Here is a 15,183-nt window from a genome sequence, read left to right on the forward strand (position 1 = left end):
GCTTGGACATTCAGCTATTTTTCGACATAATCACCATTTCCGTCGATGCATTTTTGTAGATGCTATGGCCGTTTTTGTATGCCCATGTCATACCAGCTTGCCGTAATGCTGTTTAGAAAGTTATGAACCTCTCTTTTCACCTCATCGTTGGAGCCGAATCGCTTGGACCACAATTAACGCTGACAGCTACTGTGAGACTCTGAAAAAACTCAAGTGGGCAATTCAGAACCGGAGAAGTGGAATGTTTAGCAAGGGCGTACACATTCTGCATGACAACGCTCGCCCACACATCGCTCGGCAAACTGTTGCTCTCCTGCAACAGTTTCAGAGGAACATAATCACCCACCCACCCTACAGTCCTGACTTGGCGCTCAGTGACTATCACCTGTTCCCTAGTTTAAAAATGACATTTGGCTGGAAAGCGATTCAGCTCCGACGACGAGGTGAAAGAAGAGGTTCAGAACTTTCTGAACAGCATGGCGGCGAGCTGGTATGGCATGGGCATACAAAAACTGCCACAGCGTCTACAAAAATGCATCGACAGAAATGGTGATTATGTCGAAAAATAGCTAAATGTTCAAGCTGTAAATTGATGTAAACCAATGTAGAAATGAACAGGTCTATGTACTTATAAAAAAATAGGAGACCTTACTTTTGGTATTACCCTCATACATTAGTGTGGCAGGTGCATATCTGTGTGGTAAGCAAAGAAACAATCCAGAATTCTCATTGCATCAAGGAATTCCTATTCACAACAACTCAATGATCAAAAGGTGGAAGTAAAGAAATGCTGGGCACTTTCTTCCTGCTGCAATACATTTCAGTAATTTGTAATGTGATCGTGGTTTTGACCGCACAGTTTCGAAGAATTGTATAGAGGGGGACAGAGCATACATAGCGAAATAGCAACTGATTTATACAGTTTCACTGATGTGCATCAAATGGAAGCAGATTCTTTAATACCATCACCAGGATCATACATCTTGCAAGACAATCAGTGTTTGGCAGAGAACAGTTGTGTATTTTTCCTTCTACCAATGTCAAGCTGCGAGATCAAAGTCTGCAGCTGTCAATTTTATTAAAAACATTCCTTAAATGGAGTGTGAGTAAAACATCTACCTATGAATAACCGTTTTGCCTCATGGATTTGCATTTGGAAGACAAGCGGAACAGACTGCAGACTTGTGTCACCTATACCTACTGCTTTGTAGACAATCTATAGTGCATGATAGTGTGAGTTACTGCGATCTGTTAGGTCATTTATATATAAAGTGAACAGTGATGGTCCTGTAACATCCCCTTGGGGTACACCTGTAGCTAGTTTTACACCTAAGGATTTCTCTCCATTAAAAAATCAAATCACAGTGTTGGTCCAATATTCCAAACATACTATTTTTTTTTATTGGGCTACAATGCAGAATAGTATTTAAGCTCTTCCAGAAGTAAATGAATATGGCATCAATTTGGGTGACCCTAATTACTGCCTTTCAAGTCTCTTCGATGAACAGAGGTAATTCTATTTAACACAATTTTTGTTTTCATAATCCATGTAGATTACTGCAGAGGAGATTTCCACTATCCACAGAGGTCATATGTGAGATGTACAGGTTAAAAAATACATCAAATAAATCTACGTAATATCAGATACAATGGCATGCAACTAATACCTTTTTGTACATCCCAAATAATTGCTGAATTATCCACTGATCCTGAAATTAGTGAGGCTGAATCCATTGACCAACTGAGATCGTATATATCTTCAAGGTGGCCTCTCAGTGTTTTTAAAGATATCCATTGCTCTCTGTTGCCTTCGTTTTCACTGGAAGGGAGCTCTGGTGCATCCTGATCAGTCTTCTGCTTCCAGATTATAATTACTGCCTCTGAAGGGGAAAAGGAAATAATTAAACATTTCTGCAAATCAATTTGAGAAACTTAAAAAAAAATGTAGAAATTTTCTAGCCCCAAGTCACACATTAGCAATACATATTTTTGGAATTCCTGACTGAAATACAAAAAATAGGAAGAGTAACATGGAGGACCATTTACCATACTACACACACACACACACACACACACACACACACACACACACACACACACACACACACACACACACACACACTTACTTTTGTGGTGATACTGACTGTACAGGGACAGGGGTGCAGCAGGAGGAGGAAGTGACTGGTAGTAGCTAAGAGTGTGGAAGATATGTGGGGACGTGGGGAAAAGGGGAGGAGAGGGAGGGGGAGGGGAGGACTGGTTAAGTATGAGCAGGCAGGAGACGGAAAGACCAATAATCACAGAATCAGTGGCAAAAAGTAGATCAGTTCAATTGACAACCACACAGCATGAAGGATGGTTGGGGGTGGCATAGTGAAAGAGTAGCCATAGTTTGAAAATGGCCATTCATGCAGGTAAACAGTATGTCAGCTGTCAGACCCATGTGGTAACTATTGATAGTGGCTTGACTATTGAGAGTCTGCCTAAACTGCTGTGAAGCTCAGTGTTATCATTTTTGACTCAGTCTGTTTTCTCTCACCATTGTAATCATTAGTGAATTATGACTTTAATCAATGTATTTTAATAAATACATTGTTATATCTAAAAACAAAGATGATGCGACTTACCAAATGAAAGTGCTGGCAGGTCGACAGACACACAAACAAACACAAACACACACACAAAATTCAAGCTTTCGCAACAAACTGTTGCCTCATCAGGAAAGAGGGGAAGGAGAGGGAAAGACGAAAGGATGTGGGTTTTAAGGGAGAGGGTAAGGAGTCATTCCAATCCCGGGAGCGGAAAGACTTACCTTAGGGGGAAAAAAGGACAGGTATACACTCGCATACACACACATATCCATCCACACATATACAGACACAAGCAGACATATTTAAAGACCAAATATGTCTGCTTGTGTCTGTATATGTGTGGATGGATATGTGTGTGTGTGTGTGTGTATGTATGCGAGTGTATACCTGTCCTTTTTTCCCCCTAAGGTAAGTCTTTCCGCTCCCGGGATTGGAATGACTCCTTACCCTCTCCCTTAAAACCCGCATCCTTTCGTCTTTCCCTCTCTTTCCCCTCTTTCCTGATGAGGCAACAGTTTGTTGCGAAAGCTTGAATTTTGTGTGTATGTTTGTGTTTGTTTGTGTGTCTGTCGACCTGCCAGCACTTTCATTTGGTAAGTCACATCATCTTTGTTTTTAGATATATTTTTCCTACGTGGAATGTTTCCCTCTATTATAATCATAAATACATTGTTACATATAGTGGCTGTGTATCATTATATTTACCAAATACAGTTACTAGTTTTGCGCCAATACCTGTAAACAATTGATCGCTTACCATGCAGTGACTGACTACATGTTCCCAGCCCTACAGTGAACTTTGACTCAAGTGCAAACTCTGCCCTCGTACTTCCCAGATTCGTGTGCGCACGTACATTCACTTCATAGTGGAGTTCCAGCACCTGACCTCACCTGGCCGACAATGCCATGGTGGGAATCACATGTACTCATGGCACTATGTTCTGAACTACACGTATTTCCAGGCTCATTCGGCCTATACGGAACATCTGAAGCACGAAGCCACATCAGGTTGCCCCCACCGTCGCCTACGTCTTCACTGCCTCAGCAGCCTGCGACTTTTGTTTATCCACAAGCAATGTAATGTTCCATGTGCTTGTCTGAATCGTTTCCTGCAAACTTTCCAAAACACGGCCCAGCGACCATGGTTACACCACCTGTGCCGGTCAGGTTACCTTTCGCACCAGCTGCACCATGTGTGATGTGTGGCCAGTGGCCGTCTGTCCCCCCTCACACAGACCTCTGGTGATGCAACGCATCTTCTGCCTATATCATCTGCTCTTCTGCACAACAATCCAGCCACCAATGGTGTCCCTCCTCAACTACATACTTTTTCACCATCTAGGTCATGCCCTACCCTGTTCCACTGAAGCACATTCCTGCAGGCATATTCCACAAAGTTCCACAACATGGTTGCCTTGTGGGCAACATTTTTAACATGGGATAATAAACACTAACACTAGTTTCACATGTCTTATCAGCCATCTCAACAATCATACAGACCTTATCAATGAATCGCTTCTCAAACTGACAACAAAATGTAAATACGTCACCATGAAGTCTCATCATTGAGCACCTGCTGCGCCCCTGTTGGAGGCAACACATCACATCATCCACGAGGTATAACTTCAAGACAGAACAACTTCACAGTTGTGGAGGCACCTTCAAGTGTAAAGTGGTTCAGGGGATGTGCTTGATGTTACCTTGTGGACACCAAACTTCCCCTGACCTGCAGCTTCAGTTACTTTCGCATTCCGCCGACACACAGGCATCTGAACTTCAGTTGGCAGATCAGGTGTGTAGTGTCATATGCCACCGACAGCTTCTTCCTATAGCTGGCTCACTGCCTATTGTTAAGGTTGGTAAGAATGCTCCTGCTTCTTGTCCACCACCTCTGCACCTGGCTGGTAGACATTGCACACGAGTTGCTGCAACTCAACAAGCTACCTCTATGCCACCTGGTGGACAGCCGCTGGCACTTTCTGTTCCTTCCTCTGTTGCCGCCCCCCCCCCCTCCCCTACCGCCTCATGGCTGACCTGAAATGCTGTTTGTCAGCTGGATCAACTACATCACAACCCACTCTGCATCCAGCATACCCACTGTGCTGGTGCCACATGACCCTCGGCGATGCGGCGAGGGTCTGTCATATCTCGCCCCCCTGCACCTTCCCAAACTCAACACGCAGGCCGATTTAAGTGCAACGGCTCGCAGCAATGCTAAAGGCCGCATTAACTAACATCAGTTATCTAACATGGCAGCTCCTCCCATTAGCAGACACTAAGTGTCTGACTCCACCAGCAAGCTCATGTTACTGGTTGCTACTGAGGCTGAAGCCAGTGTACTTTCCCCCTCCTGCACTCCTTCGAGTCTTCTCCCTATGGTGCTAGTTCTTCACACTACCAACAGCTCTGACATCACTGTCCATGATGGCACTGACCTCCAGCTCACACCTAAGCTACAATTCCCTTGGACCTTCCATGCAGCAGATGTGGATGACTTGGTCCTCGGGTTCAATTTCCTTAAGGATTGCAGTCTCTCTCCTAACATGCATTTGGCTGCCTTACCCCACCACACAACCAGGACATGCAGTCCCAATTGCTGACCCCTTCACCCCTCCCTCCAACCCCTTCACCTCTGGTTCAGTGTGACCAATTTTTTCCCAATACCTCCGAGTACTCACATTTGACACCTAACTTTGTCAACTAACTAGCTGACATTGCGACTCAGCACTCTAACAACTATATCCTGCATCAGCTGATCGTCAATGCATCAGTCAGCCTGGTGTGTGCTCTTCGCATGGTCGATGACCTCAGCACTTCACATCGCAAGTTCTGCCTTCACCAGGGGGGCTAATAATGTTGTCACCAATTACATGTCTCTTGTGCACGCTGTTCTTCTCTCTTGGCCTTGGATGGACTTAACGTGCCTGCAGACCGGTTTCCCAGACATTCAAAATCTGCAACAAGACACTTTATTTACACTGATAGTGGAATTCCACTGTCTTCCTGGTTCTTCACGTCCACTGCTGTGTGATACCCCTATGGGTACTCTCCATCCCCTGGTCCCAGCCTCCCACCAACATACAGTTTTTTAGGCCATTCATGTCCGGGCACATCCGGAAGTAAGGCTACCATACGTCTCTTAACAGAACATTTCATCTGGCCCGCAGTAAAAAACAGTCACCCCTGGACATGCGTGTGCTTACCTTGCCAGTAAAGCTAGGTTGGCTGTCATGCTCAACTGGATTTAGGACAATTCTAAATAAGGAAAGGATGGTTCCGTCATGTTCACCTCGACCTCGTGGGTCATCTTCCCACTTCGGAAGATTTTAGGTATATACTATCTGGCACTCATCATGCCAGCAGATGGGCAGAGGCTATTCCCCTCTCAGACATATCTGCCAATTTGGTTGCAAAGGCCTTTGTCACTATGTGGCTCTCCCACTTCGGTTGCCTCTTTTTTATCTTGGCTTACTAATGGAGACTATTCGAGTCACATCTCTTTACCAGGTTAAGTTTCCTGTGTGGTGTCAACAAATTCCATATGACGGCATACCACACCTAGAGCTATGGAAAGGTTGAGTGTTGGCACCACACAAAGTGGCTCTCATGTGTCACGCAGGCTCCTGGTCAGAGGCCATTCCGTAGGTGTTACTCGACATCCACATAGCCTTTAAAGATAACTTATACCGTTCCTTAGCTGATGACTCTGAGACTCTGATACTCCCTGCCAAGTTTGTCGAAGACTCCAAGCTCCACTCCCCTACAGAGTTCCCCGCATTAGGTGAGTGCGTCCGTTCGCACACTGCCAACAGCCGCACTCCGCCTCTACGTGTTCACACCATTCCTTGAATGTTCGTACACAAAGATCTAGAACATAGTGGTTATGTTATGCTCCAAGATGACACGATGGGGTAGCATTACAAAATCCTTACTCCAGCCAGCAAAGGATGCTTCAGCACATAAGTAAGACATTTGCCTCAATGGGAAACAACAGATTGTGTCGCTTAACCAAGTTAAACCCATTTTGATCCTTGACGAGGAACCTCCATCAATATCTAATTCTGAGATATCACCCATGGGCTTCCTCCACATGCACCGATCAAATGTCTTCCGAATTCACCTGTTCCTGTGCATCCACTGACATCAGTGCTCTGTGTAATGACTCCCTGCTAGACAATGTGTCCTCTCCCTGTGCGACCTCAGTAGTTACCTAACTCTTCTCCCACTGTTGCCCCCTTCACAGTCGACATCTTTCATTTTGCAAGGACTATTCCTCTTTTCAACTCCAAGACGGCACCCTATCTGTTCTCCACGCTCCTCTACCTATGCTCTATGATTCAGCAATTGCCCACACCACTTTTCTGTTCCTTTCAGCTTCTGCATGACACTGACGAAGACAACATAGCGGCTTCCATCGACAAAATTCACCTTTCTATCACCGACCCCCTCATTGTGCACCCTCCTCTATGGCACAGGACCCAACAATCTCTCTGGTTTGATACTTGCATGGTCCTCATTGGCCACCAGACTATGTGATCTCCAGGATCTGCGACTTCAGACCACCTCAAGCCTCCAGTCATCTACCTCATGGGCCTGCCACGACACAATCTAGCCTACCTACCACAGCACTGGCCCTTTCCCGCTTTGTGCTCCACACCAAGAGGAGGAGGGGGGGGGGGGGCGCTTGATGTTAGGATGGCCCCCTCTATGACAATTATCAACAGCAATTCAACTACTGAGAGTCTGCCTAAACTGTTGCAAAGCTCAGTGATATCATGTTTGGTTCAGTCTGTTTTCTCTCGTCACTGTGATCATTAGCAAATTACGACCGTCTCAGTGTGTCATAATAAATACATTTTGTTACATAAAGTGGTAACTTACCACTATATTCACCGAGTAGGGCCCAGTTCTCACACCCACAAAGAATACTGCACAGTAATTGCAGTATCACTTGACCCTGCTTTCATTCGTGACTACCTTTGATCGTATGGGGCATGTCTCTGAGTGGACTGTAGTGCCAGATGATGTATGGTCAATAAATGAATGTTTTTGAATCTGTACATCTTATTTTAAATGTCTAGAGTGTCTTCTCTATCCATTTATTCTCTAAAATGTGTAGAACAAGTAACACTTGAGCAGTTACGATTACTATGGGAGAAAATGAATATTAAAAGTGAGGAATTCTGATGACAACACAGAGTCTAGCATTGCACGCAAAGGACAGTTCTTGGCAGCAGCTATATTTTAGCAGGAGGGAACTTACCGTCATCTCCGGAGGCGAGAAGTTCACCTGTTGGTGAAAATCTGACAACATTTACCGCTCTCTGGTGCCGCTGGAGGTCAGAGGCAAACTCTATCTCAGCTAATCCAGATTCCTTCTTGTGTATATACCAAATCTATGTACACAAAATCAAAAAATGTATGTAAGACACTAAAATAGTCTGGGATCAATAAACTAAGAGAATCAAAGATATTTACAGTGACTGAATATTTATGATTTTTGCAACCTTTCCAAAAACTTCCATTATTATGCATGAAATTAAACTTGAATGCTAACTAATTAATGAGTCATTAAGATAAAAAATTAAGTAATTCCAGTATAAATTGAAAGTTACAACCAAAGTTGTCTATTTCATTCAAACCAGAAAAATTTAAATCATTATTGCTTCTACAAGGTAAATTACATTAATGGAAAAAACTGCTTATAGTTATTAGCTGCAGCTTGTAAACTGAACTGTAACTGAGCATGTCTGTTTCAAGAGGAAACTAAGGAAACATTTTCAACAATTAGACTCAGGAAAGATGCCAATAAGAACCTGTAACTACTTATTAGGCACAAGATTTTAACTGTGTGCAAACTGCACAGCATAGACACCAAAAGAAATAAACTTAATGAATGCGTTTCTTTGGATGTTCGGCTTATAAAAACTGTCAGTATTGTAAGGTGCTTAAAAATGTTATTAGGAAGGCAAAGAGTACATGGTACGCAAATAGAATAGTGAATTCACAGGATAAAATTAAAACCATATGGTCAGTTGTGAAGGAAGTGTCTGGTCAGCAGCACAAGGTTGACGATATAAAGTCAGTTTGTAGAAATATATTTCTGTTACTGATAAATCAGATATATGTGCAGTATTTAACAATCTTTTCTGAGCATTGCTGGTAAATTAAATAAAAATTTAGTTTCTACAGGGAATCATATAACTCTCTTGGCAAATGCCTTTCCGAGATTGATGTCTAAAATACTCCTCTGTGATACTCACAATGGGAAGACTGAATCAATAATTAAATCACTGAAGACTGAGGACTCATGAATATGAAGGAGTGCCCAGCAAAACATTAAAGTACTGTGCTGCACATGTCAGCCCTGTATTTAGCCATATTTGTAATTTTTCCTTTAGGAATGGTCAGTTTCCTGAGTGATTAAAGTACTCAGTAGTAAAGTCACTTTATAAAAAGGGAGAAAGGGATAATGTAGATAATTTTAGATGCATTTCTATGCTATCGGTGTTTGCTAAAGTTACTGAAAAGGCTGTGTATAAGTAAGGATAGTAGATCAGTTTATATCACATGATTTGCTATCAAATGTACAGTTTGGCTTTAGAAGTCATTTAATAACTGAAAATGCTATATTCTCTTTTCTCTGTGATGTACTGGTTGGGTTAAACAAAAGGTTTCAAATGGCAGGCATATTTTTTTATTTAACTAAGACATTTGATTGTGTTGATTGCAAAATATTGCTCCAGAAGTTAGACCATTACGGAATACGGGGAGTAGCTCACATTTTGTTCACCTCTTACTTTAACAACAGACAGCAAAATGTCATTATTCACGGTGTTGGGAATGACTGTCACGTGGGGTACAGGCAAATGCAGGGTCCCCCGGAGAACTTGACATGCAAATAAAAATAAAAGAGAGATTAACAACAACAACAATAATAAAAGTTACAAATCCACTCTGCAGTAGCCATGAAGAAACTACACCTCCAATTAGGATATCCCTGCTGAATTTAATAACAACAGCATATCAAAGTAACTGCCAGGCAAATTCTCAACAATACTTGCAACAGACACCATAATTCCCAATAACCAATGTCCCCAACTTTTGAAAGTGTCATTCCTACGCAAGCGATATTTTCCCAGCCAATTAGCACCAGACAACTGAGGCCTAGTAACTGTGTTCAGGCATCACAATACTTTGGTGCTCTGCAATGAATGACTTATAAGCACAGATGTCTGAGCACTATGGTTAGACAGAGAGTGTACCAAAATTTAACATACCAGTCTTCATTAATCTTTTACAGCTGTCAAGACACTTAAAATCTAGTTATGAACTTGAGTTATAAGCAGTTGTTCTATTCACTACATTGAACAGCGGAAAGCAGCACCGTGGCTATGAGCCTTTAAAACAGTGTATTAAGACCACCAAAGCATCTCAAGTAGAACTATGTGCAGAAAACTAAGAATAGTACAGCAATCACAGAATAAAATCATTACCATACGCAAATAAAAAAACTGCCATTTTAGCTTTGGGCAAGTAATGAACAGAATACTAATTAGGGAAATACACAACATGCCAAAACAACTTGTCTGCTTTGACCCAACAATGCCATCAAAATAGTTCAAATTAAGTTTTTCTTTAAGATATGTCCACACAATGCCTTTTTCCTTAAACATTTTGTGGAAAGGACAATTGTACACATGGGCGTTCTCATGGTCACATGTTGCCTCATTGGGCAAGCAGTTTGCTGTGAAGCCCCTTCTTACCTTGGGAGTCTGTACTGCATTTATCATTATTAAAATGTTACAAAAACAATGCAAAAGAGACTACAGGTAAAATAATATCTGAACAACAGAGATTAAGAAATACGAAACGACAACAATACTTCGTAATTGCGTAGGCTTCCGCGACCAGAATCAGTCGGCATAAACGTTTTCTGGGTATGGTACTGCGTCATAATGTATAAAACCACTGCTGCTGGGTCAGAAGAAGGCCGCTGCAACCGTGGGAGAAACATTGGTATTTCTCCAGCAGCAGTAGTTCTATACATTATGACACGGTACCATACCCAGAAAACTTTTATATCAACAATACTTTGTTTGTAAATTTCAGGGACTCACAGCAAGGTTTGAGATTTTCTGTTCGGTTCATAAATTTTTATTCAAATGAGTGTCAGGAGTGGCATTCCAAATGGCTTTTCTTTGTGTGTAATCATCTATAAATTTAAGCATGCTTCCTTGGGTTCAACAGACACTTTTGCACATAAACCACTTCACAGCATAACCTGAACACAGTAATCAACTAAAAACATGAGCCCCAGCTGCCTGTCGTCTGCATAAAACTATTGGAAATTTATGTACATGCGCAAATTTGAAAAGAAACACAGCATGGTATAGTCGCATCTTTAGCAGAAAAAAAGGGTGCACAACACCGCAATGAAAATTTTTGGTTACTTACTCAGTAATATTAAATGCCTGGCAAAGAGCAAAGCAAAATTTGAAAATAAAGTGAAAAAGTCTCCCCTTGATAACTCCAATTCCATAGAGGAATTGCTATTATTGTAATGTACAAATAGGGGTGTGTAGGAATTACTAACTCACATCTATAATTTTTTTAAAGAAAAAAGAATCAGTGATGTGAATATAAAATGAATCATTCCACATCATTACAAGCCATCACACAAATTATCTATGAAAGACGACGCCACTCCCACCACAAGTACAATTTCGTCTTCACATTTAATGGCTTCACCAAGGCAACAAATTGGAAATACGGAAGCGTCCGATCCCGCCCGTCTGCTTTGACCCATGACGTCACAAATATGGCGGAAACAAAAACAAACACACACTTTCCACAAGAAGCCTAATGACACTAACGGGACAAGCGCCGGAAATGGGATGTTTTGGGTGGGGGGCAAAAAATATAAACAAATTTAGACGCCTTGCGTAGCTACAACGTGTAAGTGAAGACAGCCATGCATGAATACCCACCCACCTCCCCAGGGGTCGTAACCCCTGCAACCCATAGAAGATAAAGATGCTTCAGTAGCCGATTAGTGTTTTTTGTCTTTTTTTTTAAAAAAAAAAAATCTCACGGGATAGAACGAACAGATCAGAAAGATAAATATAATAAACTAAAACAGAAATTGGAGGAAACAGATAATTAAAATAAGTAATAACTGTTTTTAAATTTTAAAAAAATCTCACGATATAGAACGAACAGATCAGAAAAGTAAATAAAATAAGATAAAACAGAACTGGAGACAGCCACACACAAACCAAACTCCGCGCCGTCATGACGTCACACACGACAACACCCTTACGTCACGGGTCAAAGCCGACGCGTGGGATCGGACACTTCTGTCGACCCAACAAATTGTCACTCTCAACAAAACATACACCCCAAGCTTCACTACAGAACAAAAAATGTCTGTTCTATCTCTATTTGCACATTCACGACACACAGATCATTATTCCACAGTTTAATACCAAAACACTGTATTGTTAGATTCAGCCCACCTAGATTATTCACTGGTAAATTCTACTCAGAGGAAGCAAATAAAAGGACAGATGCCAGTATGACAGCAGCAACCATCAATCTCCAAACTAAAAATGTCAAAAATAAGAGCAAGTGCAGTATCAATCTTGGTGGTCATACACTGTAAGAAACTGCAAAGGCTGAAAATAATATGGCTTGAGCACTTAATTCTCTACTAATAAATAATTTCAAAAACCATCAAAGCAAAATGAAAATTTGAAGAAACAAAAGCCTATCAGGCCGAGTGACAGCACAGATGAGCATCTAAAACATCAAACACAAACTGAACAATGGAAAAGTCAACTAAAAGTACTAAAGGGGCGTAATAAATAGATCACCACGCTAAATCACATGTCATTTAAAATAAATATGACGAGTCGAACTGATAAAAGAGAAGGGTCGTCATTTAGTCAAAAGACGACATTAATTGCATGGAAAATGCTTAAAGTAATCAATGAAGACTGTTCTACAACCACATACATACTCCAAAAGCCACCATATGATGCTTGGCAGAGGGTATCTTTTACCACTACTAGCCTTTCCTTTCCTGCCCCACTTGCAAATGGAGCAAGTCTATATGCCTTCGTTTAAAACCAAATTTCTCCTACCTTGTCTTCCTGCTCCTCATAACTTTTTGTTGGCAGCAACTGAATCATTCAGCAGTCAGAAATAAATGCCTGTTCACTACATTTTCTCAATGATGTTTCACGAGGGAGGGGGGTGTCAATGTCTTTCTTCCAGGGTTTCCCTTTTGAGTTCACAAAGCACCTCTGTAATATCTGTGTGTTCATCCAACCGGGCATTAACCAGCAAGTCTGAAATACTTAAGAATATCTTACTTTAATCTGACCAAGAGGGAATCCGAAACACTATCAGTAGCCCATCCAAGAATGAGTCACAGTATTGTTCTATATAAGATCTCCTTTATATATATGAGCTACATTGTGTGTTAGCTTCATGACCCATAGATCACGTTCACATTAAACATCACAATGCAGGATACATTAAGTGAACAGAAGATTGCAGACAATAAAATATATTTATTTGGCTACATGCTAGCCATTTGAAGGTTTGCAACAGATACTTAAATGATATTCAAGAATTCATTTATGACACAGGAGGAGGTTTTAAAGAGAAACAACCTTAAATTTGTAAACACTTCTACTGCGTCAGTTTTACGACTGTATTTTTCACTCCCTTCTGTGTCAAGATTTAATATTCACTAGAGGAAATGAATGTCAGTTTCTCCAAGTATTTTATTTGTGTAACGTAACATTCTATTGTTACCAAGGGCATTAGAGACGAAGCACACACGGTGATTGGCAATGATGAGAAAAGTTTACCAGGACCTTCATCAAGAACACATCCCAGAAGTCATCTAATTTGATGTAAGTAAGCCACTGAAAACCTATATCAACATGGCAGCAATCCCATTCTCCCAACAGTGCAGTCAGAGTCATAAGTGCTGCACCATCTCCCTTAGTATCATTATGCTCCATTTCGTAAGCAGCTAAAAGATCGCAAAATATTTTAACTGTGCCTTCATTAATCTGATATTTACATCAAAGGAATAAAATAATTATTTACATGCATTTTAAATCCAAGATGTTTTATTATGCTTGGTACACAAAGATTTTAAACCATGCTATTTTTGGGCAAATATGCTTCTTTTATATAAAAAAAAATTGCCTGTATAATAGTGGCTGTGTAATGCTCTGCATTTAAAAGAAACTATCTAAATTTAAAAAAGGTCAAATAGAAGCTGTACAGGCATAGTACAGGTATTATTCTGTTCCACAACACATCTTGCCACAGTTACATGACTCCCACACTGCAGCAGACAATTAATATATGTACCATCTGATGATCAATCGCTATACGGTTCGAAACCAGTAATGGAATAATAACAATAAAATAAAAAAAAATTAATTGAAAAACTAAAAGCGAATGGTTGCAGTAATTTGAAGAAACCTTTATTCATCACAGTCGCAGTCCTTACACAAAATGGATAAAAGTTTTATAACAACCACCATGAGAATAACCCAAAAGTCCAAATTTACTAAGAAATTATCCGTAAGAAAACCAATATATATGGCGACACAAACACAGTGACGAAAACAAAATTCGCAGGTCTTACTTTTGTTCACAAATTTCAAAGTTATTCAATGAGATCTTTTGTTTTCTCCTACAACTTCCATCACGAGGGTGAAAGGAAGGACTGCTTCGGGCATTTTACTTTCCACCTTAATAATCATACAAATTTTACCTGACACATACAGAACTTCAAACTGTTTTTATTAAGAAAACTGTATTCTCAGGTACCAGGCAATACGAAAAAAAGGACTAACAACTTCGCTGCGACACGATTTAAAAAATGTAGGCACAAAAGTGACATGATTTAATAATCGTGGCTTTGATATCGTACGAAAGAACTCTGAAACAAAGAATGCCAGGGCTATCATTAAATTTACTAACCACAACATGCGAATCCGTGCCGCCGGATGCAAGCCTGTAAGGTCCCTCGTCGTTGTTTCGTCCTGGCTGAATATCAATACTAAGAACTGGATCTCTATTATGCCACGATATTTCGGGGATTGTACACTTCATTCTGCCTGTAAACAAAGTTGAGGGTGACAGCAAGTGTTCCCGAAACACGATTTGGGACGTACAGCCCACCGGAATTACACTTACATAAATAAATCTGATCACTAGAGGTTATTGTACATACACATAAGTACAAAATTATATTACACTAATGACATTGCGCGAGACACATGACATACAATGAACGCGACATTCACCCTTCGCGTCTTTTTTCGCGCTAAAACTCAACCAGAGATGTTTACGCGAAAACTACCAACTTCATTGGATTCCAACAAATATATGGTAAAGTACCCATTTTAGCAATGCAACACTACCAGTGTAAATTAACAGTTGCAAAGTGCCTATTTTCTCTGAATAAAAACATAATCTATATCACGTACGGAATATAATCACTGCAGTCACCGAGTAACACTGGACGTCAACGGAACGGAATGGAGTGGCAGTCGAAATC

At 40.9% G+C, this 15,183-nt stretch overlaps 1 protein-coding gene across 2 annotated transcripts in view; it reads right to left on the reverse strand.

Moving 5' to 3' along the window:
- Positions 1 to 14,956, reverse strand: part of LOC126243432 (chromatin assembly factor 1 subunit B) — a 57,756-nt gene extending 42,800 nt beyond the window's left edge. Inside the window, exons 1-4 of one of the 2 annotated variants that reach the window (XM_049948163.1) lie at positions 14,857 to 14,949; positions 14,604 to 14,740; positions 7,855 to 7,987; positions 1,668 to 1,880 (exon numbers count right to left, since the gene is read on the reverse strand). In XM_049948163.1, the coding sequence (XP_049804120.1) occupies positions 1,668 to 1,880; positions 7,855 to 7,987; positions 14,604 to 14,740; positions 14,857 to 14,860 (487 nt within the window). In that variant the 5' untranslated portion in view covers positions 14,861 to 14,949. Of the gene's footprint in view, positions 1 to 1,667; positions 1,881 to 7,854; positions 7,988 to 14,603; positions 14,741 to 14,819 lie in introns of both variants that reach the window. The other variant, XM_049948164.1, reaches the window with a different exon arrangement.
- Positions 14,957 to 15,183: the final 227 nt, after the last annotated feature.

The sequence above is a fragment of the Schistocerca nitens genome, chromosome 1 (genome assembly GCF_023898315.1).
Source record: "Schistocerca nitens isolate TAMUIC-IGC-003100 chromosome 1, iqSchNite1.1, whole genome shotgun sequence".
In the NCBI taxonomy this organism is placed as follows: domain Eukaryota; kingdom Metazoa; phylum Arthropoda; class Insecta; order Orthoptera; family Acrididae; genus Schistocerca; species Schistocerca nitens.